General features: G+C 47.5%; 1 protein-coding gene across 1 annotated transcript in view; it reads right to left on the bottom strand.

Moving 5' to 3' along the window:
- DGKG (diacylglycerol kinase gamma) overlaps positions 1–27390 on the bottom strand; it is a 124327-nt gene that overhangs the window by 28316 nt on the left and 68621 nt on the right. Inside the window, exons 15-16 of the mRNA XM_060297510.2 lie at positions 25883–25973; positions 7329–7506 (exon numbers count right to left, since the gene is read on the bottom strand). Of these exons, the coding sequence (XP_060153493.2) occupies positions 7329–7506; positions 25883–25973 (269 nt within the window). The remainder of the gene's footprint in view (positions 1–7328; positions 7507–25882; positions 25974–27390) is intronic.

Here is a 27390-nt window from a genome sequence, read left to right as displayed (position 1 = left end):
AACTAAAAGACCTGCATTTCAGTCGGGGTTTGGCCAAGGGCCAGCCACTTCACCTTGCTGGTTCCCCCTCTCCTTATCTTGAGGACGAAAGGATCTCTAAATTTCTAAGAGACCAGTGAGTCTGGGATTTCAATACTACATAGACCTGAGAATCAGGTTGTGTGGCCCTGATTTGGAAGCTGCAAAAACACACCTAGCCTAACCCGCAGAGTCCAGCAGGCAACCCTGACAGGTACGGAGAGACTGCGTGACGTAGAGGCAGCTGGGAACACATAGGGGCTCGGAGAAGGGACCAGTGAGGATGAAAGGCAGACCTCCTGGCCTCCTGTCCAGGCCGATGCTGGCACAGCAGCTCTGCAACATTGCTCACGAGCATCACACACACAAATTTCATCCCATCAAACACGGTTCCCTATCTTACTGCTCCAGGTGCCCCTGACCCTGGGTGCTTTTGGTCAACCAATATTAATAAGCTCTTTCAAGGTCTCAGAGGCCGTGCCAGGCACAGGGATGTAGAAGGAACTATGATATCTGGAGCCGAGGAGCTCACATTGGGTGGGAGAGACACCATGTGAGCAAATAATTACAGGAGAGTTCCATGAGCCGCTGTGACAGGAAATGCATCACTCTGGGTCTCTAGCTTGGGCAACAGGTGATGCCATCAACAAGGCAGGGAACGTGGGGATGGGCAATGGGCTTTAGGAGAAGGGGGAGGGTGTGTAAAGAGGGAGAAGAGAATGCCTCATCTGGGTTTGGGGCATGTTGATTCCAACGTGGGTGCTTGAGGGACTGAGTGACAAAGCTGTGATTTCCTGTGAAAAGCAGAGCAGAGTCTCTCTGTAGGCCTGCCACTGATGCAGAGGAATGACTGGTGTGTTGCCATGGTTACTTCCCAGCGCTGAGGGGCGTCCCAGCGCACACCCCCCAAGTGCCCGCCAGGCTCTTTAGGGGTTGCTAACCTTGCTCCATCTCAGCCCCTAGGTGAGACCTTGGCCAGAGAGACCTCTGTGAAATGCACACTTTTTAGGAACATTTCTATTTTTCAACCCGAATGAGCCGTGAGTGGCTGGCAATTGCTCACTACGACTGTCTTTCTGGTCAGATCTCCACCAAATGGGAAAATTGGGAACACACAACTCTGGACAGCTCCTGAACCCAACCGGCCACTTTCTGTTATGGTTTCCTACAAGTGAGGAGAGAGCCCTGAGAAGCAATGAACTCATGTACCCATGATTATCCTATTGTCTCATCTGAGCTCTGGCTCACCACCCGGGAGGGTGGATCTCTGACAGCTGGATGGCGTCCCTTTATCTGGCTTTGGGATTCAGGGTAAGACCCATGCAATTAGTGAAGATCCACATGGGCACAGTGCACAGGCAGGTTGAACCACCTGTGCCCACAAAGTAGTGGTGTCAACTGACTCTGAAGTGGGAGGGTTTTCCTCTTCCCAGGTAAGACCCTGGCATCTGGGTGGCAGATCTGATGACTGTATGCTTTTGCCAGGAGGGTGTCTGTGTGAGTGCCTGCTAGTTGGTTTGAGTTCCAGGCTAGCGAGCCTATCTGTGAGCCACGCAGTGGCTGGCTGGCCTTGCTGGGGTGCTGAGTAGCCATGCGACTCTCCCTCTTAGCACTTATCACAGATCCTAACTACATGCCTATCTGTGGAATTGTTTTACTGAGGCCTGGTTCCCGCACTCCCTAATGGCTGCAGGCACTAGATCTGGTTTTGCTCATCAGTGTGCCCTGGTGCCTGGCATTTGGTCTGTGTTTCGAAGGTGTGTGTTGAATAAATGACAGAAAGCCTGTCACTGCTGCTGGGAAACTGACTCAAAATGTATATCCTACCAAAGGTCTCCCTGTTTTTGTTTACCAGGAATTGCAAAAATTATTCCCTAGTGAAAGTCTGGGGAGATCTTGCCCTCTCTGTTTAGAATCTTGTCTAGGACACCCTGGATGCAGTTCACACGGGGTTGACTAAGAAACCTCACTGAGGGTAAGGTAGCCAGCTCTGGGTGACACAGCCTCAAGGCTGCTGCTGGCTCAAGGCTGAAGGCTGGATGGGGGCATACACGAGCCTCAGAGAAGAGTCTGAGAACATGTGTAGGAAGTCTCCGCATTCACATCCAGGGTGGGGCCGGAGAGAAACAACGGCAGAGCTTCCAGGGCTTCGCTCCCTAGCCTCGGGGGGACTGATCTAGCTTGTGCCATGCATGCCCTTGGTAATTCAAGGCTTGGCACCCTTACCCTCACCTGGCTTCGCCGGATAGCCACTCAGGTGGAACCTCCACATAGGCAGCAACAGCCAAACACACTTAAGCACAGTGCCAACAAGTAACCCTAGAGTTGTGGGCTGTTAGAACCATAGGTAATTCAAAGATAATCCAGACCAAATTACTGAAGCAGAAGTAAAGAGAGTGAAATTCTAAATTTGGCCCTTTTCTCACGTACTAAATACTCATCACCTTCCACTGATCACTTAACAATTTTTCTGATTACTATTGATCAAGCGCTCACCATGTTCCAGGCATTCTGCTAAGTGTTCTACATGGATGATCTCATTTAACTCTCAAAACAAGGGGACTATGCTGATGGAGAGAGATTATAATTGTTTCCATGTTGCAAGGGTTGAAATGGAGGCTTGGAAAAATTCAATGATTCAACTAACATCACATGGCTGGTGGTGGGGAGGTCTGGGTCTTCTAGCTTCTAGTTCAATGGTCAGTCCCTTACTCTACAGCGACTCTCAGCTATAAGTCCTCCAGGCTATATTTGAATTACTTATTTGAAGACAGCCAGCACATCTTACTTATCAAATGAGTTTCTAATGGTTCCATGAAACTAAATTCTCAGTCTCACAAATATTTGCATCGAATTCTTTGTAAGACTATTTTTTTTAAAAGATTTTTCCCTGAGGGTCTGCTCCTGTCCAGCTCCAGAATCTACTGCCCACTGTGCTCATAGGCCAAAGGCAAGATTCCTTCCCCGCCCCCCCACCGCCCTCCGACAAACATTTCTGTAGAACAACCTGAGCCAGGTAGGATGTTAGGCTTTGAAGGGGACACAGAGATGAAGAACACATGCTCCCCATTTTCCAGGTACTGGCAGGAGAAAAATATGATGAGGATACATGTGCCTACGAGATAATGCAACCCATAATCAGTGTACTGTCAAGACAGAAGCCCAAATTAAATGCTCTAGGAATTCGGAGGCCAGACTCACTTCCAGAGGTGCCACCATAGGCTCTAGGAAGGAGATGGCCCTTGAGGTAGGTCTTGTAGGAGGAGCAGAATTTCAACCAAGTGTATATGGAGCCTTTCCTTGGACTGGAACATAAATGCTTCCTGTTTTCTGAGTGTCTGGCTTGTGCAGAACACATAGTAGGACCTCAAATAAATTTTCTAGCTGGACACTAGCCACTTGGGGCTAGGCTAGGAATCAGGGACTTGGTTCTGACGCGACCACTGGACATAAATTGTATAAGTCCTATTGCTCCTCTGGGCCTCTGTTTTTCCCAACTATGAAATAGGGACATGGAGGGGAGTGGGTATAACCTTGCTCATGGGTTTCTGGTTAGGGTTAGGTTAAGTTAATATATGAAAAACTATCTGCAAGCCAAAATGAAATATAAATACTTGTCACTATTCTTACTGATATTATAAAAACTAAAAAGAACCATTGCCCAGGTACCTCTCATTTATCCAATAACCTTTTTTGGACTAACTACACGGGGTCAGGCACTGGGGAAAAGATGAATAATATCCAGCCTCCATCCTTGGAATTTGAAAGGTCTAGGAAAGGAGGCAGAAGGTACAATTGATGGTATAGGTTTAATGTGCTAGGGCAAAGGCTGGGCTGGAGTTTGGTAGGATCTCTGCTCTTTCTTAGTGATAGTACAGATAGGTGGCAATGCTAAACCTGAGAACTTCAAAATCAGTCATTCAGCTGGTATGCCCCAACATAACATAGCCTTAAAGGTGAGGAGAAAATTTAAACTTATACTATGTTCCAGGCACTCTGACATCCATCATCATGACAAGCTAGGTATTATTATGCCAATTTTACAGGTGAGGAAGCTGAGACTCAGAGAGGTTGGGTAACTTTCCAAGGTTTATAAGACTAGAAAGTGTAAAGCCTAAATTTAAACCCAGGTCATTCAACTGCAAGCTTGGTACTTTCCCCAAGACCACTTCTTGCTTTCTAATCAGCCAATGGTTTTATAGAACTCATTCCATGCTAATCTTGATTGACCTTCTTTCTTGGCTTGCTTTTCCAAGGAGAAAGACTGACCTGTGATGAGATTTGACAGTAACATTTTCTGTTGTCATTTCCTTTAACACTTCCTACGATAAACCCCCTCCCTCCCACTATTCTCTTCTGACCTCTCCCTCACCTCCAACCCTAGTGACTCTGCCAAGGAATAACAAATCCCAACAAATAAAGAGCCTGCAGAGGAAGATCCCTACCTTCTCAGCCACTGACCTATAAACCGAGACAAAACACACCGAAAGAAGGAAGAAACCTGCCATATAATTCTGTTCAAGGAGTCCACTAGACCCAAACCTGGCCGTGCCTTAATTCTGTGGAGCTGTAAGCAACCTACGCTCTACAGGAACCTGTAGGATTGTCAGATTTGCCTATTTTACAGATAATGAAAACTGAAACCCAAGAAGTTGAAAGGACTTGCCCAACATCATACACTAGTGAGAGGCAAAGTCTGGACTGGAACCCAGGACTCTTGACTCCCAGGTCAATGCTTTGCCACTTTTTAAAATGGGTTGCCTCTTTAGCGTTTCCTCATTAACATCTCATCTTAAAGGAGATCATGGCCCTTTAAGAAAAAGCTTTCACTGTAGGTTCGTTCTCTGCAAAGCCCAGAAGCCAAGACTCCCTCCTCAGTCTCTGCTCTGATCAGCTCCTGTCCTCATCTAAAGAACAGGAAGTAGCTGCATTTTTAGCTCTGAAAGCATATTCTTGGGGTGGGAGAGGGGGATTTTGGGAAGAGAGTTCCTGTACATGAAGGTCATGAGCGATCAGCAGACACATTACTCTTGCTTGAAGAAGGGGAAGATATACGGTAAGACATACAAGGGAAGATGACGATTGTCCTTGAGCCCCAACCAGAAAACATCCTCAGCAAGAGCGGCCCCCAGCCCCTGCCTGAGGGGAGGGGGATTCTGCCCTGATTCTGCTCTGCCTGGATGCCAGAGTGGCGGCTGGGGTGGGAACACTGGGGTGGGAAAGTTTGCAGAAACTTTCTACAACTTCCAATGCTTCCCCCACCCTCTGCTAGCACCCACAACTTCCCCTGCCAAGGGAGGAAGGAGGAACACATTATTGAGTTTAATAATTTATACAAATTGAAAAGTTTACTCTGAAATAAAGGGGACTTAAGAGGGAAGCAGAGAAAAAAAAAATTCCCAAGTCTTCTCTTAAAGGACACAGGTGTGCAGATGACCCCTCTTGATGACCTTGCTTCAGAATACGACAATCTGATTGTTTAATAGGCAGGTCTGAAATAAGGCAGTAACCATTCCCTCAATGGTTGGCCAAGTTTTGTCTCCTTCTACTGGTGGGATCACATCCAGCCTTAGGACTAACCACCTGGGACATCAAAGAACCCAGACCCAGATTCCTGGACACTTGTCTATGTCGGTGGTTCTCAAACCCGGCAGCCCATCCGATCGTCTGGGGAGCTCATTACAAATTTAGGTTCCCAGGAACCAACCCAGAGATTGATTATGGAGATCTGGGCTGGGGCCCAGGACTTCATTTTCGATAGGCAGGTCTGGTTTAAAAATCAATGATCTGGTCAATCCCATCCATTCAGTCATTAAAACTTTTATACCAGATGCTGGTTTTATGGCAAAGAAAACCAACGTCCCAAAAAGTAGGTTAGTGCCAGCACTTGGATTTGAATCCATTCTCCTGCTCCTCAGGTGGGGTCTTTGCCAAAGCCCTCACATACGGCTTCTCCCCACACCCCTACTCTGGCTCACCAGCCACTGAGAATCCCTGCGGATCAGCGGGGCTGGCTCATCTGATCCACAGAAGAGGCAGAGCTGCCAGGAACTTTGATTGCGGCCCGTCTGGTTTGCTGGTGGCAGTGGCTGGTAAGGGGTAGGGCTGAAGGTAGTTTTAAGGGCACTCTCAGAAAGCTGTGTCCTGTATCCTGGCGGGTAGTTGATGGCCTCTAAGGCACACTATCCAGTTGTTCCAGGCAGGAAGAAGAGTCGGCTCATGGCCGGGTGGCAGAGGCAGAGGGAGTGAGGGGGCAGTAACAGAAGATGCAGTCCGGAGGTGACGAGAGGCCAAACCCTCTAGGACCCTCTAGGCCACATGAAGAGCTTTAGCTTTCAGTCTGAGCCACTGCAGGATTCTGAGCAGGAGAGTGGCACGGACAGACATATTTTCCCAGGGGCATTCTGATGCAGTGGTGAGAAGTGACTGTAGAGGGTGGGGGAAGAAGCAGGGAATCCAGTTGGGAGGGTTTGCAGTAATCCAGGGGATAAGGGATGGTGCCTCAGACCAGGGTGGTAGGAATCTTAGATGTTTTTAAAGAGTAGAGCTAACAGATTTTTGGATGGGTTGGGTATGAGATATGAGATAAAAGGGAATCGAGGATGGTGCCAAGTGTTTTGGCTTAAGCAGCGGGCAGGTTTGAGTTATTGTCAACTGAGATGGAGAAGGCTGTGGGTGGAGAAGGTTTGGGGGAGGGACGTCAGAGATCAGTTTTGGACTTGCTGAGTCACTGGCACTCACGTGGTATTTAAATAAAGTCTCACTACTCGATGAGATCATCAAAGAAGTGAGTACAGACAGAAAAGAGAAGAGGGCTGGGGACCCTCCCGTATAAAGAGGTTAGAGAGAAGCTGAGGACTCAGCAAAAGAGACTAAGAAGGAGTGACCAGTGGGAAACCAGGAAGGTGTGGAGTCCTGGAAGCTGAGTGGACAGTGTTTCCAGGAAGAAGGAGTGATCAGTTGGGTCAGATGCTGCTGACAGATGAAGCAAGATCAAGACTGAGAACTGACTATTGGATTTAGTTACTGAAGGACACTGGTAACCTTGACACAAACAGCCTTTGACCCTAACCTCATGGAGTCCCACAGTTTGACTACTGACTGTCATTTTGGGCTCCCTTATTGTAACTTTTCTCAATTAGGTTATTAAACATTGCAGCATCAGGGATGATGAGTCAGTGTATCTCCGAGTCCCTGTAAAGCTGTAGAAGCTTCTAGAGCCTGCTGTAGACCCTAATACAGTTTGCTGCCAGACCCGCCTGAACACCCCTCCCACTGACCTGGAGCAATTTTCCTCATGCTTGGCTTACCTTGAATGCAGAATTTCAGTTCCTTGGGGTCAGTGACGACCTTCCTGCTTTCCCGGATCACAGCCCGGTTCTTCTTGGTTTCTCCCCAGAGATTGGTGCCACCGTACATGCTGGGAATGTTGAGAATAGCAATGCCTTCAAGGAAGATGCCGCTCAGGTCCACCCCAACTCCGTCACACTGAGGGGCAGAGAGAGAATTTCATCCGTTAGTGTCCTCAGTATATCCCAACCCAAGGTGGCATGTATGTATGTGTATGTGTGTGTGTGTGTGTGTGTGTGTGTGTGTGTGTGCACGTGTGGTGTGGGCTCTCATGGAGAATGTGAAAGGCCGTCAGCCACCAGCCAGCCTCTGTCAGAAGCTGAATCTTGGGCAACACTGCTCAGGCCTAATGCTTTGGCTACTGCAGTGGGGTGAGGGAGGTCCAGTTCTGGTCAGCTCTGGGGAGACAGCACGAAGCTCCAGGAACCGTCTATAGATCTAGAAGGGCTTTAGGAATGGTTCAGAAGACAACTGCAAACTGTTCACCAGTCCAACATCATTATCATCAATCCTGCCCCTCCGTAACCACTGTGATCTGGTGGAGCATTGAGTCCAGAACCTAACACTGCATATTCTCAACAAATGACAGAAAAGTTTCATTTTACCTCTTCTTATTTTACCCCTCCTGTGAGAAGTATAAGACTTTAAGATTTGGATGGCTTTCAGAATTTTCCTGTCTCCTGTATCTCTATCGTAAGTGCAATTTTGGCATATGTGCTTGCTGATGTAGCAGAGTTTCTTTATCCAGTCTCTACCACCCACATCACCGCCAGGTACAAAAGGCCAGTAGGCTCCAATCTGCCTGTCTCACATATCTATAAAGTCAGCCTACTTTGGCATAATGCTTACCAACGCAGCAAAAAATAGATTAGCTCTGATCCTCGTTCCTCAGGATTGGAGGTAGTCTACTTCATTTACAGAAGAAAACATTACCCAGAGAGGTAAGCTAAGCTATCCAAGATTGCACAGTTGATAAATAACAGAGCAGGGGTTCAAAGTTGGGGAATCTGACTACAAAGCCCAAGCTCTTTGTCTTGCTTAATGTGAGGCAGGAAAAAAAATCAAAAGCATGCAACAAAAATCCACTATCTTTGAGGTTACCAACAAATCCAAACTTCCAGAGATTTCTTAACAGATGAGTCATAGAAAGGTAGGGCTTGTTGCCATTCATTTTGGCATACTTCCTGATTTCTTTGCAGCTCTCAATTTATCGTATCTTATCATCCCCATGACTTGTCTCCCCAGCTACAAAATGGTAGAGAGTGAGCTTCTTTGGTGACTGGGAATTCCTTTCTTTATTAGGAAGTTCTGATTATTTCAGAGGTCTTTTAATGTTGAACCTGATTCTCTTCCTTCCTGCTTCCACCCGTTGGTCTTATTCTCCCTTCTGAAGTCAGACAGAATGACCCTCCTTCTCCTCCATGGAAGTGCCCACTGGGTACACGATGATGTACATCCATCAGCAGCAGCAGCATCATGCATATGCATTAAACGTTGCCATTTGCCAGGTAGGCTTTTAGACACATCTCACTTATTACCTTCATGATAATCTTATAAGTTAGTTACTAGGATTACCCTCACTGTACTTTTGGGGAAACTGAGGCACAGAGGCAGTTAAGTTACTTGCCCAAAGTCACACAACTTACAAACGGAAGTACACAGGTTGACGGCAGGCTGTCGGAGTCTCAGTCTTACCCACTCCTTTCTCTCTCTTCCCTCTCACAGCACCATTTAGTTGTGCCTCAGGGTTGAGCACTGTCAAGTCTCTGGCTCCTCCTGTGGGACTTGCCCCGTTCTGTACACACTACGGTTTGTTACTGTCCTACTCCATAAGGTCCTGGCACTGAAAAGAACACCAATGGCAGAATCTGATGGCACAGGCGGCAATGTCACCAGCACTTCCTGGGGCTGGGATACCCTAATATTATCACGCCCCAGAAATGAAATAATGTGGGGAGCCCAGGTAGAGGCTCAACATGTCCCCCATGATCATTATCCTTAGTGTTAAATATGATCAAGTTTGCACTAGCTCTTTTATGAGCAGCTACATGACGACTGAATCACTTCAGCTTGAGTGGGTGGTCATCTCAGGCACTCAGGCCCTCATCCCATCATCTACTTCTCAGCCCAGTCTTCCCCATCCTGAACTTGTGTAGGTATTTTTAAATAACTTAGACAGAGGGTTTTGCACTTAATTTCATCTGACGTTCAGCCCAAGCCCCCACCAGTCCATCTAGTTTATATTAAATCTTCATTCTGTGACCCTATGCAATAGCTCTCCTATTATTTGCAGATTAGGTCCATTAATACACATATATAAAGGGCAAAACAGGGAATAAGCCCTCTCCTTGGTCAGTTTAACACACCAGATATTGTGCATTAAATGGCCCTTGGGGTGTGGCTGCCTTATCAGGGCTGCACCCTCTGAACAGGACTGTCACCCAGCCCACTTTTCATTACAGTATGGAATCATGGAACTCAGAGATGAGAGGGACCCAAGAGAACATGTCCTGTCTTTCATCAGTGAGGCCCAGTGAGGTTAAAGATCTTGCCTGTGGTCATCCAACTTACTAATGGTGGAGTTAGACTAGTATCCAGGTGTTCAGACCTCAATTCTGTGCTCTTTCCACTAAAACATAAGACATTGTGCTGAGATCAAATAGCATTTCCTAAATAACCACCCTACAACCTCTATCAGAAAAGGAATAAGAGAACTCACATTAAGCCACTAATATCTGTAAAGGGCAAGTACTTGGTTAATACTTTATTCCAGAATTTTGCCAGGGGTTGGGATGAAGTATATCAGTCTGTGGTTTCCAGAATGTATCCTTTACTAATTTTTAAAAACTGGGGCATTTGTGTGTTTGCCTCTCATTGGATGGAGCCCACTGTGTTTTCTGGATTTGTCCGAGTGGTCCCCGAATGCCATCTATAGGTTTGTCCAGCAACTTGGATTCAAGTGTGTATGTTTTCCAAGGCCAGTTAGTTCTCTATGGATCAGCTTTGGGCTCTGATATCTACCTTTATCATTTGTTCTTCCATTTTTGATTAAGGCTACTCTCTCTCTGGAAAAAATTAAAAAAAAACTCTTTCGGAATGTCAAAGTCCTAAAGAGGTATGCTTTCCATGTTCTTTTTTTTTTTTATGCGGTACGCAGGCCTCTCACTGTTGTGGTCTCTCCCGCTGCGGAGCACAGGCTCCGGACGCGCAGGCTCAGTGGCCATGGCTCATGGGCCCAGCCGCTCCGCGGCATGTGGGATCTTCCCGGACCGGGGCATGAACCCGTGTCCCCTGATTCGGCAGGCGGACTCTCAACCACCGCACCACCAGGGAAGCCCCACACATATTCTTATTTAGGGATTTATAAATGTCAGACTTATTCTCTGACTTATTCACTGGGTCAGACTTTTCTCCAAACTCTGAAATTAGCTTTGCTCAACCCTGTGCCCAGCATTGAGTTCTTGAACGCTTTTCACCTCCTAGACCACTCAGTCACTTTCTCTGTTGGTTGTAGTGACTTCCGCATGACCTCAATTTATTCATTGTTGGCCAAAACGCCCCCTCCCTTCTAGAAGTAATAATAATAATACTAGCAGCTATTTGACAAGAGCTTCCGTGTGCTGGTCCTTCCCTTACATTCTCTCTTGGGATGCTCACATGAACACCGTGAGGGAGGCACCATTGCTACCCCCAAGGGACAGGGTCTCAGAGGGGTTAGGGTGCTGGCTTAAGGCTACACAACTTCCCCTCTACAGGCTGGCAGAGCTCGGTTGCAAACCCAGGCAAGTCACATGCCAGATTCTACTCTGGAGACGAAAGAGTCAGTGCAGCAAACTGGGACTTTTGCTGATGCTAGACTTGTCGCAAAATTAAACTTCCAGCTGTTGTTTGAATAATTGAAATCTCCCACTACTACTCTGTATTGTAGAGTACTTAGAGCAGTGCCTGGCACGTCAATGTTGGTATCAGTATTATATCTTGCTTCTGTGCCAGATTTGTGTTTAAAAAAAAAAAGTAAACCATTAGCACAGCACAGTCCTTGGCACACGGTATTCCATAAAGTCACCTTTCTTCCCTACTGCTGTTTTAAGTGTACTCTGTCCCCTCCATCTCTAGTCATAACAAGCTAGGAGTGTTAGTTATTAACTTGGTAAGCCGTTAACCTCTCTCTGGAAGAGCAAACAGTCCTCACTCTGCTTTATGATAGAAGGTCCCCTTCCCCCACTATCTCACTGAGTCATAGGTGGACTGGGGCGAGTAGAAGAGGTGGGGGGAGCCTGGGGACTGTTGGATGTAGCTGCTCCCCACCTTTGGAATGCACCTATTTGGAAATTGAGAGGCAGTGCCTTGTCTTGGAAGGAGCATGCCTGGGCTTGGAGACAAAGAGATATGAGTTTAAATCCTGGCTCTGTCACTTGCCAGCTGTGCGATCCTGTGTTGGTTCCTTAACCTCTTTGAGCTTTAATCTGTCATCCGTAAGATGGGGTGGGGATGGGGAAATAACATTTACTTCGAGGGTTTGACTGGTCTCTGGAAGACAGCAGCATTCCAAAACTGTCTGCATTGTTATTACAGTTCATAATAATATTACCTGTGCCATGAGGCATTTTTCAGCCTGAAATCATCCTCCCACTACCTGAGATCTTGCTGGAAGCATTTTAATGGCCCCTTGGCCCAGCTCATGCTAGTGGGAGCCTTGCCTGACCATACCTGCATGCCCATTCTCCACGCTTCTTGGCCTGGACACCACACACTGATTTCTTTCAGAACTCCAGGGCTGCTTAAGGCTCGGGAAAGGTAGAAAGTTGCCGTGCTAGATCTGGGAACGTGGAGCCCAGAGAAGTACACTGTAGGCTTAAGTGGAACACCGGCCCCAGGGCCGCTCCCGGCGGGTTCCTGAGCTAAATCCTCCAATAGTTCCATGACGTCATAGGGCCCCCTCCCCCTGCTGGGACCCGGGTGGGGGGCGCCTCCTGGGGAGAGCGCAAGGACGGCGGTCCCTGTGCTCACCGTTGGCCATCGCTAACCTAGGACCGGGCTGGCAGGCTCGCCCCTGAGCCGAGGCTGCGCTGCAGCGAAACCCAGGTATTTACAGCCGGGTATGGGTCGAAACAGAGAGCTGTTGTCCCGGCTGCCCGGCAGCAAGCTCGCACAAGCCCCAAGTTGTGCTCAGAGTGGGCGCGGGCTGCGAGGTGCCGGACGCGGGCCGCCCGGGTCCGAGGAAGCAGCGCTGCAGGCGCGGGGTGGGGTGGGGTGCATCCAGGCCAGCGCGGTTCCTGCCCGCCTGGAAGCCGTTCAGGAATCTGCCGGAGCCCAGGCCGGGAGCCGCCCGCGCCCGCCTGCTCCAGGCCTTGCTGCGCCGGCCGCAGCTGTCGGCAAGTTCAACAGTCGTCCCCACTTGCGACGACAGTACCCATAGTTCTAGTTTCTAAGCCAAGGGATGGTTGGTTTGGTGGAGGGCCGGTGGGTAGTCGTATTCATCCCATTCCCCCAACCCCCTCCCCCACCTCCCAGATCCTTAAAATCCCCATAATTTTGGGCAGAACTAGGACCCGCCAAGTTCTCCGTGCTCTCTGAGGGGCAGAGAGCCGAGGAGGTGAGAGAGGGCAGTGGTGCTTCCCTGCCCGGGCCTCGGGCTTTTCCGAGCCCCGGGTGCGTACCTGCCGGCCTCGGTGACCTGAAAAAGGCGGCGGATCTGAGTGAGGCCGCCTGCATTTCAGCCCGTCCGATCCTATTTAGGAAGGTCCTCAGAGAAGGAGATCCCATAATTTATTTGATGACCTGTTTCAGTTTTTAGCAACTAGGAAATTCTCCCGTCTTCTGACCTCGATTCACGGTGCCACGGATTACGCTGATTTTCTCCAGTTTAGAACGCAGATTGTTTTGTTTCATACTCCTGCCATTGGGCAGTGTCTGCTCTCTGGAATGACCTCTTCCAGGCCAGATTATAAAGTGTAACCCAGGCTTTGATGCCTCTGGGGGCATTTGTCCCCTTTCAGCTTGAAATTTTCTTTCTTGGGTTCCCTGCCTCTGCATTATCTTGATTGTCTCTCCCATCTTTGGTGACTCCTTCCTGGACTTTCTTTTTAAAAATCTTTCTATTATGGATATTTTCAAATATGTAGGAAGATAAAATAATAAATCCCATGTACCCCAAATCTCAGCTTCAGCAATTAGCAATTCACAGCTAATCTTATTTCAACTCTACCCCAGTTCATTTGAACTATTTTATAGCAAATCTCTGATCTGTCATTTCATCTATAAATACTTCTGTATGTATCTCTAAATGATAAGACTTTTTTTTTTGATAAGACTCTTAAAAAAAGAATTATCTCAATTCACTTATCACTCTTAGAAAGTAACAATAATTCTTTAACATTGATAGCCAGTAATTGTTCAAATTTCCTCAACAGTCTCATTTGGAAAAAAAATTGTTTTGTCTGAAAGGTCTACAGAGTGAATTTGGTTGATACATCTTTTAGGTTTCTTCTGATCTATAAATTCCCTGTTCTTTTTTTTTTTTTTTCTTGCCGTATAATATTTTATTGAAGGAAATGGGTAATGGGTCATTTGTCCTGTACAGCAGAGCAAACTTTAATGTGCATACGAATCACTTCAGGATGATTAAAATGCAGATTCTGATTTGGGAGGTCTGAGGTGGGCTGAGACCGCATTTCTACATCCTCCCTGGTGATACTGAGGTTGCATGTATGACGGACCACACTTTGCATCTCTGAGGTGTTTCTAAAACATATTCCCAGCCTATCTGGAGACTTGATCAAATTCAGGGTTGACATTTTGGCAATACTCTATCAGTGTATTTCCTATTGCATCTCATCAGGAGGCACATAGTTTAGTTGTCTCATTTTTTGGTGATGTTCAGGTTGGTTAGTGGGTTCAGGTGTCGTCAGCCTGACTCTTCCATTATAGAGTTCTTAATCAGTGGACGATGATCCTTGTCTGGACCCATTATTACAGTCCTTTAGTGGTAGGATACACTTGAGGACACCCTAGCACCCTTTCTGTGCTCTTCTTCCAAATTTCTACAAATGCCATTTTCTCTGTGCATTCTTCCTTTCCATTCTCCAAAAAGGATCTCTATCTCTCATCTCTGCATCTGTGTTCTCATGGAATCAAAGACCGAAGAGTCTTGAAAGATCATTCAGTCTAATTACCTCATTTTATAGATGAGAAAAATGGAGGTTAAGGAGGTGAAAGGAATGGTCCATTGTCACATAGCTAATCAGAGTCATCAGATCTGGAATTAGACCTTTGGTCATTTAGATTGGCCACCAAGAGGACATGAGTGATTTTGTAAAGAGGAATTTTGGCAGCTGGATGAGGGCCAAAGCGCAGAATCTTAGAACAGTAAAGCCAGATGGAACATTAGGTTTGGTAATGTCTGATTACCAAAATGAGAACAATGAGGCCTAGAGGTGGTAAGTTACCTTTCTAGAGCACATGGCTGTCTCTTGGAAGAGTTAGGGCTTAATTAGGGCCACATATGTAGGCCACAGAGTTGGGCCTACTTGCTTCTGTTTCTGCTGTACTCATTGCCTAAACTGCCATGCAGCTCTTTTATGCGTATTAAAATCCTATTCCAGCTCAAAAGCTAACTCCTCTCTGGGGCTTTTTCTGTAGAGGAAATTGCTCTAGCTAGAAATTGATCTTCCCCTTCTCTGAATTTTCATTGCATTGTCTTTCTGTCGTATATGGAATGTATATTCTGCCGTAGATCATGCATATTTGCCTGTCCCTCGGAGATTTTAAGCTCCCAGAAGGGAGGGACCATATGTTCCATGGCTCTGTGTTTTCCGTAGTTCTGGTATGTCTTACCCATTTCAGAAGTCCAATATAACTATTTTTTAATTGGAAGAATGTGTACAGGGATCCCCAAACAAAAACCAAGGTGTTCCTTAAAGAAACCTGACAAGGTTTTTTTCCTTCCAGACGAGTTCCCACAACTTCCCAGGATGAGTATATTGACCGAATAAAGTGGACTGAATGCCCAGGTTAGGGAGAAATACGGAAGGTTAATCCAAGTCTGCAAGAAATGGTCCTCTGATCACAGCTAAGGGAACTCTATACCTGAACAGCTGGTAATAAGAATAGGACACATGAGACATGATGTATATGAGACAAACATTAAGGGACAGAAGACAAAAAGCACTCATTCATCCATCAAGAATGTTGGGAACCTATTTTGTGCTAGACCCTGGGGATGGAGTGGAAATGCGACACAGTCCCTTTTCTTAAGGGACCTCCTGCAGGTCAACGCTAGAGGCAGTGATATCCTGCTAAATGCTTAACAGCGGGATCTCCAGGAAAAAAAGAAGCTCTGATTGTGGTGTTCCACAGTGTAAATATTCCCACTATGGCCAATTTCAAGCTACAAATGTGACATCACCGAAAGCAGAGTTAGGAAGAGACGTGCCAGCAGGCAAGCTGGCCCCAGCATACCACTGAGAAGGCCGTAGATATCTGCATATCTGCAGGGCCTATGGCCAGAACAGAGAAATTTATTGTGAGTGAAAGAAAAGCAGTCAGGGCAAATAGTGCTGTCTCTATTTTCCCTAGAGAAGAACTAGAGAGAATGTTTTTAGTGTCAATAATCTGATGTGTATCCTGAGGGAAGAAAAGGCAAGAAATTGAGTGGTGTTGATGAGTGATGATAACATTTCTAGAAAGACAGTCTGGTATTATCTACATTAAAAAATTTTTTTTTGGCCTGGCATGTAGCTAAATCTTCCAGAGCAGTGGCTTCCCCTGCATTCAGAGGAGCTGTTTTATAGCATTTTAGGAGCTAATGTCTTGCTTTGGGCAGTTAGATACTAATACACATGTGTTATATGATAATATTAATAGATATAATTTATTGAGTAACTATTATGAACCAGGCACTTCATATATTTTATGTCTAATCCTTACAGCCCTGCAAGGTTGGTATTTGTATCCTCTTTTTTACAGATGAGGAAACACTGAGTCAGTGAAACTGAGGAAGGTCCTTGTTTTCCCAGTTTATCCAGGTTTGTGGTGGGCTTCATGAACTTACAGGTTTCCTGCAGAAGATGCAAATGACGAGATCAAGAAGACAGTCCAGCTTATAGAGCATGTACCTGAGGCCTGGGAATTTTGTGCTTTGTTATCTATGAGACTACTTTTGGAGTATTCTAGACGTAAGGGATTTGATTCTTCATTTCAAGGAGAACACTGGAAAAAATGGAGTCTATCAAGAGAAGAGTGGTCAGGATAGCCAGGAGTCTGTACATCAAGTTGTATAGGAACTGGGGACGTCGGCAAAGATCAATAGGAGATGACACGGAAGATAGATTTCAGCCCTATGAAGGGCAGTCGTGTGGAAGAGCAGAAAGGCATGTTCTGTGTGCCCCCAGATGGTGGAAATAGGCCCAAAGATGGGGAATTCAGTCATGCATCCCACAAACACTTATTGGGCCTCTATTCTCTTCCAAGCATTGTGCTAAGGGCTGACAAGGGAAGGATATGGCGATGAAAGGGACATACATCCTTGCTCAACATCGTGAAGAACTTTCTGAAAGTCAGAGCCTTCTAACAATGGAACAGGCTTCTGGAAAAGTAGTGAGCTTCCTACCCTTGGAGTATTCAGGAAAAGGCTGGATGTGTACTTATCAGAATATGCCAGAACGAATCTTTTAGTTGAGCGGTACATGGGACCAGATCCCCTTCCAGTTCAGAGATTCGGAGTCTTCATTCAGCCTTGCTTTGGCAGGCTAAAGTGCTGTGCTGAAAAAGTGTCATCATGGTCCGCCTCCTACCGCCCGTGTCCATCTAGCTGCATGCTCCGCGTTCTCTGACAGTGAGTGGTGGCGGGCCAGTTAGACTGGAAAGTGGCTGCCATCTGTGACAGGGATGATGGCATTTTGGCGGGTTTGTGTGGGCTCCAGGAATGCAGCACTGAAGCCATGTACACACAACCTGCTTAAGAACATCCCATGGGCAGAAAATGTTTTCTTCCTCTTCATCCCTCCTCTGTTGCTGTGCCAGGCGGGCACAATGGTGCCTTTGACAGGGGCAGCTGGAAGGGGGTGTTGGCAGGGAGGCTGGAAGTAGAACATTGCAGCTGAGGGGGAACCAAATTCATTTCCAGGAGCAAGCCTGCCCTGGATGCCAGTTTCCAAAACAAAACTGCTGTTTCTCAGAGCTCACGGTGGTGGGTTGCCTCAGAGTTGGACAGAGGGCAACGCCGTTTCCTATCCGCTGCTCCATCCTCCCCAAGTTAAAAAAAGTCCTGGTGTGTTGAGGCATTCTTGCTCTGGATGCCGATTCATGGGCTTTGCTGTCTGTCTGGGGAGCTCAGACCAACCTGGGGTGGATGAGGCTTTCTGAAGGGTCAGACTTGCCTGCAGATAGAGCGGGGCTGATGGCCATAGGGGCAGGTAGGCTTCTTGGCCACCAGAGAGGGCTCAGGATGGAGACTCTTCCTTCTGCCTTTCAGAGTCAGTTCTTCTGACCCCCTAGCAGCCCTGCACCCTTGCTGCCATATGGGCTCTGCCCACTCACTGTCTTCATTCTCCTGGGTGGGAAAGAGGTGGGAGAACTCTGGCATTTCCTGTCCTGGGTTCACAGTTGTCCCAGACCCTCAGCTACTTTCAAAGTTCTCAGCAACAGCTCAGAGATGGGCGTGGGAGGTCTTCCCACTCACCTCACAGTTAGGAGAAGGCCTGAGTACCGGCCTGCAAGCTCAGCCGTCTCCCACTGTGTTGCAGTTGGAGCAAGGTGGGTCCCGTTTACTTTGGCGGCTTCCAGCAAAAAGGTATCACTTGAGTCTGGTCAAGTAGTAATTTCTGTTAGTGTTCACACTAATTATGGGATTTTTTTTTACACTTGGGTTCAAATCGTACAATCAATAACTAGAGAGCAATTACTTCATTTCAGGTACCGGGGAGACAGGATGAATAAGATAGAGGCCTTGCTTCAGACAGCCGACTGCCTACGAGATATGCCAAGTCCTGAATGGGAGCCCCACCACCAACTCAGCTGACACATACATTAGGGGGAAAGCAGAGGTGTAATGCAGAGGCCAGCTCCTACCGGGAGGGCTGTGGCATTGTGGGAGCATGTGGGCTTTCATCTGATCTGATCTTGCAGTACTTATCTTTAGGAGACTCAATTTCCTTGAGTAAATAATACACACCATGCAGAGCTGTTATGAGGATTAAACAAGACCGTGTACCAAAGTGCTGGGACAGAGCTTGTTGCAAGGTGAGTACTCAGGAAGTGGCTGCTGTTGTTACTAACTTGTGGATCCCAATGGACTTGAGATATCGCGTGTATGTGCACCCATTATTTAACCGCTCCTTTGTTAGATTATATGCCCTTCCTGAAAGAGTCAATTCTTCCCCTTTCTTAACTCCTCTTCTATAGAATACTAGGATCAGCAAGTTTACGACCTCACTAAGATAGATAACCAAAGACCTATCCACCATAGCCAATGAACATATTTGTATGTAATATTCTCTGCCTGTTTCATAACCCAGTTGTAGAAGCAGAAAAGGATGGGAATAGCTCTCATCCAAGGTCCCTGAATCTCCTGAGTGAAGAGGTGAAGATCATGAATTCTTTTCAATATTCTAAAAAGTCTAAGAGAAATAATACATTTCCCACTGACAGGGCGTCACAGGTCATTATTATTTAAAAGATGCATTTGTTTGGTAGACATAGCTTGGGGAAAGTTTTTCTTTCACTAAGGGACCTTGGTGGGTAGAAAAGTTAATAAGCTCGTTGGGGCAGAGGTTAGGCCGAGAGATCGCCCAGGAATCTGTGTGGAGGTGCCTTCTAGCCCAACATGCTGAGTCATGTGACCCCAGCCTCAGTCTCCTGAGACCTCCTCGGGCCTCATCTATCCACTCTGTTGCATATACCCCCGCCTGCTTTGTGAAAATGTAGGCATGAGAATTCATCCCTAAAAATTATTCCAAAGTCCTTGGGAGACACAAAGCATATGTAGCCAGGAGTCTGAAGACAAAGAAAATCAAAGCAATTCACAAAGAACAAAGGAAATGGAAAAGAACAAGAAAATAAAAGCATAAGGATGAATGGAGGCTTGAAGTGAAATACAGGGTGTGCATGTGTAGGGAATAAAAAAGAGGGTCATTTAAGAGAAGAAGTTATGTGTCAGAAACTGTAAGCAAACAATGGATTTTTAAAGAGGAGCTGATAGAAACAATTTCTTCGTAGTAGGCTGAAAGATTTTAAGGATCAGTGAAGGAAACTTGTAGTCAGTGCGTGGCTGAAAGAGGGAGAGAGACGGAAAGGATGGAGCTGTGTTTAAAAATGGATAAAGATTTAGGAAATCAAAGAATCACAGAGGTCCTCCAGAGGGCTGCTTTTAAAGACACAAAGGCTAATATTATTACAGGATTGAAATAAGGTCAACATTAGAACAGTACTGATCCCTGATTGCTGAGACTGTGCGTTACTTTTCCTTTTCGCCTCTCTATGGTTTAACATGTTCTACCATGGATTTGGATTACTTTTATAATAAGAAGAGAATTTAGCACACGTAGTAGGAGGGAGCGGGAAGAAACTGAGGCTGGGGTATTTGGAGCAGTGAGAACTGTAGGATGGGCAAGAAGGAGAAATCTGAAGAGCACCAGCTGCCTTGGGTGGCCTCACAGTGAGGATGCTGCTGGAAAGATGGAGACCCTGGACTCGATGGAGGAAGTGAATGGACTCCAGAGACGGGAGAGGATGTCCTCTAAGGCCCATTCCAGTCTTTGACTCCAGGGTTTGATGAATGATCAGGTTGCCACCTTTTGTTTTCTAAGAACTCAAAAGTCCCTGCAATGCTCTTCTCAACTTTCCCTTCCCCATGAATACGTTTTCGTTTCATCTCCTCTGGAATCACTGTGGCTGTGTTGATGGGCTGAGCATTTAGCTAGTTCCCACCTTCATCCCTCCAAGCTCTGAAAGGCTCTACCCGCCCAAGCTGAGAAGGTGTAGATGATGCCAGAAGAGGCCAAAGTGCTTGAAGTTCTCTTCCCTCTAATTGAGGAGTGTGCAAAATTGCCAGTGGATACCAAGGCAGCCATGGGTTCTTTCCTGCCACTTACTGGCGGGGTGAACTTGGCCAAGCTACTGAACCTGTAAAGTCCTTGATTTCGCTCTTCTGGAAAGTAATGACACTTGACTGGATTGGAGTAGCTAAAGATATCTGCTCAATCTTAAAGTAATCTGATTCATTATTTACTCAGCTTCTTTACATGCACATGGCTGTGCTAAATATTACTTTTAGAATTGAGGATTCTCATAGACAGGGCCCATCTCATGCTATGGCTTCAAGATCCCTAGTACTGTGCCCAGCACATTCCCTTTTGTAAAAATCACATTTAAAAAACTGAGATGAAATTCACCTGACACCAAGTTAACCATTTTAAAATATATGATTCAGTGGCCTTTAGTACTTTCACTCACACCATCTTTTTGAAGTGTTAGACTAACACAGCCTTTGGGGTTGGTTCCGTTTTGTTTTAATAAAACAGTGCTGCACTGCACCTCCATGCTCATCCCCTTGCGAACTCACGTACAGGAAGCTCTCCAGGTCTAGGACGTGAAGAACCTGCTGGGTCATTGGGCCTATAGGTGCGTTTTCAGTTCAGCGTTTGCTGTCAAACTGCTCTCCAGAGTGGTTTACCACTGCTGTCTGTGCCCCGGCAGTGTCTGAGAGTTCCCATTTCTGCTTCTCCTCCCATCGCGGGGTGCGATATTCCCCATCGTGGTGTGGGAGCCCCACAGCACGGAGCAGGTAAAAGAAATGAACCAGCTCCGGCAACGTTACCACGGAGAGGTCTCGAGAACTTAATGGTGAGTGAAAAAGGCAAGCTGCAGAGCACCAAAGGCTTGTGGGAACTCGACTCCATCCAGAAAATTTTACTTCTTTGGTTACAAAGAAACTTGAAGGGAATACAACAAAATATTGACAAACACCAATTCTAAGTGAGGGGGAAATGGGAGGGTTTGATCTAAAAAGTTCTCAAAACTTTGTTGTATTAAAAAAAATCCTCAATTAAAAGGGGGGAACTGGTGTGCAGAGATTCCCAAAATATACTGGGGAACAGATTCTTTTGAAGCAGCTTCCACATTTGGACTCACTTTTCCCCATGCAGAGGTTCATATTAGTGGAGCTGGCTAGGCTTCCCTTGTGAACATTGTTTAAAAGTAGATACAATATCAAGGAATTTTGGAAGTTCTTATTTTTAACCAGTAAAATGAAAATTTTCCACAGCTTGTAATAAAATAAGTGCTCAAGCAGAAGCCTGCCTCTTTTGCTCCATGTAACTACAGCTCAAAACCTGTGCAAGGCTATTCTGGGCCTGGGGTGCAGGAGGTGACTCACTGTGTCCCTCCCTCACCCTTCCCCCACCCGTTTATTCAGGTAAAATCAGATTAGAATAAACATCAAAGGCGGCTTTGGAAGGGAAGGGAAGTCAGAGACATTGAGACCAGGGCTGAGGACAACCATGTGGGTGACATGCTGGCTTCTTAATTAGAGGCAACCGCAATTTAGGAGCACCCATTTCCCAGGAACGGCACTAACTTTCACAGCTTGCTTTGTGTGCCCGTGGAAGAAACATTTAGAGCATGCATTCGCAATATATAATTTTTTGCTCTCTTTTTCATAAATGTAAAAGTCTCATGCCTGCTTTTGATGTTATCTGAAATGTTAAAATAAATAAAAGTATGTGACTACGAGCAGATCAAGCATACCTCGTACCCGTGAGAATCTCTGCTCTAGAATAAGGTGCCAGTACTGCCCTGAAACTCCCGAGTTTTGGGCAAATCTGGATTTGAAGCCTGACCTGACCACTCAGAGGCTGTGGACCTCAGGCGAGCTTCTCGCTTTCTCTTAGCTTCTATCCCCATCTCTGGAAAGGTGATATGATACCTGCCACTTGGGGCTGCTTTGTAGATTCCGTGAGGCACTTAGCACCACTGCCAATTAACTTAAAAAAATAACAAACCTGAAAATGTTAATCTGAATCATAGCCCTGGGAAGTAGGCTAACCCCTTTCTTCCCATTTTATAGATGAGAATACTGAGGCCCAGACAACACACTTCCACTGAGGAGGGCTAACGCTTGTCCAGGCCAAGCCCCTTTCACCGAGTACCGCCCCCCACCCCCACCCAGACCAAGTGTCTGCAGGTGAACAGTAGATCTGGAGTCACCTTCTCCCCAGCCTTAGCCTTTGACCCCAAAATAGTGTCCAGGGTGATTGCTCACGTGGCTCCTCAAGGCCCCCGGATCCAGTTTCCTTAGCACTAGTTAAGTAAGTATTATATTAACCAGCTCTTGTATGTTCTGTCAACTGGGCTGTAAGCTTTATTTCAGAGAAGGGACCAAGTGTCCTAGGCCTCAGTAGGCCACAAGCCTCTGAAAAACAGGCTGTATTCCTTGTGAGAGACCTTCAGTGGAGACCTTCCCTGCATAAGCTCATTTTAGCTTTAAGTTTCACCATCCAAGCTTTACCAAGGTGACACACAGACATGAAACTAGAAATAGACTTTCCTATCTGTTCCCCTGAACCCCTTACCTTTGTGCCCTTTCTCAAGTCACTGAACCTCTCAGCCTCAGGTTCCTCACCCATAAAGTGAGGACATTAATATCTTCCTTGCATGTTCTGTGGATCAAAATAAAATGAGATGCTGTGTGGGAAAACGTTTAGTAAACTTTAAGGCAGTTTCCCTCTCTGACTCTCCTCCTGTCCAGCCTGAGCTCCCTCCTTCCTCAAACGAGCAGTAGGACTGTGCCCTCTGTTCTCTTAAAGCATTGCTCAGCAGACCTGCCCAGCTGCCTCAGCTGAGAGGGGACCAAGTGGTCTCACATTCAGTAAAGGAGGAAGAAACAGTGCGCCCATGCTGAAAAACTTGCCGAATTTCTAGCGCTTGTTAGGTCCATCTCTATTTATTGTGTTCTAAGTTAACTCCTTCCAGGATGCCTAAAATCTCCTGTCTTACAAGTTTCCAGCAACGAAATCTTGGTCAAGTTACTTAATGTATCTGAGCCTCAGTTTCCTCATTTAACAAAATATGATAATACTTGCCTCGCTGGGTTATTGTATCAAATGAGGACACATTACAGTAGGCAGTCAGGGCCTGTGATTTTTCCCCCCCTTCCCTTGTTGCTTTTCTCTCTCTTCTGTTTATCTTTCTAAACCTCCGTGCATCAGCTTGCTTTCTGTGACGAGGGGATAAGAATACCTGGCCTACTTAGCTCACTGCTTGTTGTGTGACTCTGGAATAAAGGCTGTGGTAGGGCTTTGGAAACGATGGTATGTAGTATAAATACCTGCGTGCGGTTATTCTCGGGATCTCTGACCTTGAACTGATGAGTGTGCTGGTCCTCCCAGGCCTGGGCTGTTGTGTGCAGTGACCACATGTAGAAGGTCACTTAACATACCTTCTCTTACTGCTCTTCCTGAGGCCCCTGATGCTCTCACATCTACCTGTGGTGCCCTGTAGCCTCCTAACACCTGTCACTCACACGCCTCCCCCTTCTGTCTCTTTCGCCTCCTCTGGATCACAAGACCCAGGACTGTCCACCCACTGCTCCCTGGATACAGAATGATGCCTGCCCCAAATCCTCCGGGCTGTGAGAAGCTGCCTGTCATATGAGCCCCCCATCCTTAGCGTCCTGAGTAAATACTAAAGACTCATTACGGGGAGCTAAGGAAAATAAGACGTGCTCCCAAAGCCCCCAACGACCCACAGTGTGAACACCCTCACCCTCTGCAGAGGCCACCAGCCCCCTCTGTGGTTGAAGAAGAGCCACTCAGTATTGGACTCAGAGGGGGCCAGGGTGCTGCCGGCTGGGAGCTGGGAGGGCGGGGCCCACAGAGGCAGGGGAGCTGAGCTGCTCTATTCTGGGCACAGTTTCAAGGCCAGCTGCAGGGAGAACAAGCAGTCGCTGTGTGTCTGCAGCTGGCAGTGGTTAGGCCAGGGCTGTCCCTCACTTGGGGTGTATTTAAAGACACCCCAGCAGATGATCATGCCAACAGCAAAAATGCACACGTAGCTCCAGCCACGTTCAGTCTCCAGCCCAGCCCTCTCCTCCTTCCCTGCAGCTCCCTGGCCGTGGATTTACGTATCCATAGAGTACAGCGGGCACAGCGGGCTCCTCAGCCTTTCCCCGGTGGAGGTGGTACCACCTGGGGACATGTGCCCCCGGCTCCTGGGCCTCTCTGCCCTCTGACTGAGCTGGCTAAAAGTTCAGGGGATTAGCTGGGGCGGCGCCTCCCACCCTGGGGTTGGTAACCCGGCAACCGCTGGGGAGAGACAGGCAGATGAGTCAAAGCGAAGCACAGAATCTCTGGCTTTGTGTTTTGTTTGTGAAAACTCCCTGTGAATGCAGGCTCCCTTCTGCAGGGAGTGGCAGGGCTTTCCCACACTGCTTCAGGCGAAGGGCTCCTCCCCCAAGGGATGCCCGGGACCCCCTTGACTGCTACTGCAGGCTTAGGGACAAAGCCCATGGGCCGGGAGGAGCCCATCCTGGCTGAATTCTCTGACGGCCTTTCACTTGTTCTTCTCAAGTGAAAACAAGACTACAGGCCTTGAATCCCATGGGAAGGGGTTGGTGGCGGGGGTGCGGGTTGGAACTGAGAACTATGGGCAAGGGACCCGATGGGCCTGAGGTCCCGCAGCAGGTGTGCAGAGAAGTTTGGGCTTTCAGGTGGCCAGAGACCAAGCAGACCTTTTCATAGAAGTGACAAGACCTCAAGAGAGCAGCCCAGCAGATGCGGGGTGAGAGGTGGGAAGTGGGCAGCTTCCGCCGGGAAGGGAAGCTGACAAGCTAAGTGTCTGAGTCAGGCTGCTCCAAGTGCCAGCCCAGTGAGGAAAACACGAGTGCACCAGTGGGGTCAGCTGTGTAATTTGAGGGGCCTGGTTCAAAATGCAAATACAGGGCCCTTTGCTAAAAAATCATCAAGAATTTCAAGACAGTGTCAGAAGAACATTAAACCAAGGGTCCTTCTGAGCGACTGTGCAGGTTGCACGCCCATGAAGCCAGCCCTGGGTGCCTGTGAGTCAGCTCCTTGAAAGCAGCGGCGGGCGAGCTGGGGGATGTCTGGCCACCTCCGGCCTCAACCCCCAGACCCCTCAGCCCTGTGGCCATCAGCTCCCAGACTTTTACCAGGCTTGGGACATTGCCTCTACCCTCACAGCAGCTCCTCTCCCTGCGTGGGCAGCACCTGCCTTCACCTCTCGGAAAAGGGGAAATTTCAAGGCCACAGTGGGGAGAGGGCTGAGGGCCGGAAGGGACTGTGGCCCTGAGTCCACTGGGCCTCTAGGTCTGGACGGGCCGAGAAAGGCAGGCCCCGTGACTGGAGCCTCCTGGGAGTGAGGCCGTGGATGTGTTGGGAACAGGATGGATGTACAATGGACTACACTTGGGATCACCTCTTGAGGACGCTCCAGGACATGTCCTGAGGGTGCGTAACAGTCCAGGAGCAGAACCAAGGTCCAGCAAGCCTTGGGAACTCACCTCCAACTCTATGTGGTCGTGGAGTTTCTTGCAGGTGGCTGCGAAGGTCTCTGAGGTGCCGAATTCAAAGTACCACAGCTTGTTCTTCATCCTGGACCACGAAGCAGAAAGATGACTCAGTGTTCTGTGTTTGAAATGGTCGTGTACAACAGCTTTGCTGTCGGTGTCCCCAGTCTTATGTTTTCAGTACGTGTTAATCGGATCAGGGATGGAACATTTTTAACTAACCGTTCTTGCTATGAACTTAGAGAAAAACCCATTTATTTCTTAGACATCACGGCTACTCTGGGTGAACTGCCAACAGATCTGTGAACTTCCTGGTCAGAGAAGGAGAAAGGCCTGCTTTGCCTCCGTATCTGGATCAAGGGAGGAGTTCCATGAAAGTCAACCAGAGGCGGCAAGGGACAGCATGCTCTGGTCACTGTCCTTTCTACTACTAACGCAGAGGAACTTCAATAGCTGGGGTACAAAAGGACGATCAGACAGCCCTTTGAGACTTGAGGGATGTACACTCTCAGGACAGAGGGGGAACAGCCCAACGTTAAACCAGCTAAAATGTGTGCTTCTTTGCCTGTGCTTTGAATGGGAGAAGCAGAGTGGAGAGAATTGGACACAGATTTGCAGTCAAGGTGGAAAGAGAAGAAAAAACGCGAGTTGTTTGCTAGCAATAGTTCCCCCCACTTCTTTCTCAACTGTGTTTGCTTAGGCTATGACAATCCTTGTTCTGTTTGCTTCAAAGTAAGAGCTCACTATTTTGAACTTTAAAAATTTTCAACATTTTCCTTATTGGGGGAAAAAAAGAAACACAATGGGGTTCCCACGCAGCCGGGAGCTTTGCGAAGTCAGATGGTGTGTCCTGACACTTGGTCGTTCTGATCAGATGGTCTCACCAGGAAGTGTTTCTGAAGGTATTCCATTCCTTCCATGCCAACTGTCATCCCCTTATCAGGGGCTGGCTAAGAGAAGGGACACTGTCCAGTTCATAAGCTGGCAGATTCTGCTGAGGAAGGATTTAAAAGAATCACATTCTTCTTGGCACACTCTTCAGGAGAGAGGATGCCGCTCTGCGTGTTGCGGATCCTCCATCCTCAGATCTGTGGACTAAGAGGAAAGGAGCATTCTTCAAAGGGAAGAAGGCTCTTATTTCTTCCTAGTATTCCTTAGGTCATACTGTTTAGAATAACAGACAAAACTTTTCTCTCTACATTTCTCAAAGAGTTCACCTAGAACTTGAAGATGAGACTGTGTCCTCCCATTGCGTGAAGATTTCTAAGACCTAGTTCTAAGACCTAGTTGGGAAGATTTCTGACTCTTGGTATGCAGGAGAAGAAATGACAAATGATGAAGGAAATAAGAATAAGCAGGGCTTCCCTGGTGGCACAGTGGTTGAGAGTCCGCCTGCTGATGCAGGGGACACGGGTTTGTGCCCCGGTCCGGGAAGATCCCACATGCCGCGAAGCGGCTGGGCCCGTGAGCCATGGCCGCTGGGCCTGCGCGTCCAGAGCCTG

The sequence above is a fragment of the Globicephala melas genome, chromosome 4 (assembly GCF_963455315.2).
Source record: "Globicephala melas chromosome 4, mGloMel1.2, whole genome shotgun sequence".
Classification (NCBI taxonomy): domain Eukaryota; kingdom Metazoa; phylum Chordata; class Mammalia; order Artiodactyla; family Delphinidae; genus Globicephala; species Globicephala melas.
Note: the sequence above shows the minus strand (reverse complement) of the source record. Positions and strands in the feature narration are given on the sequence as shown.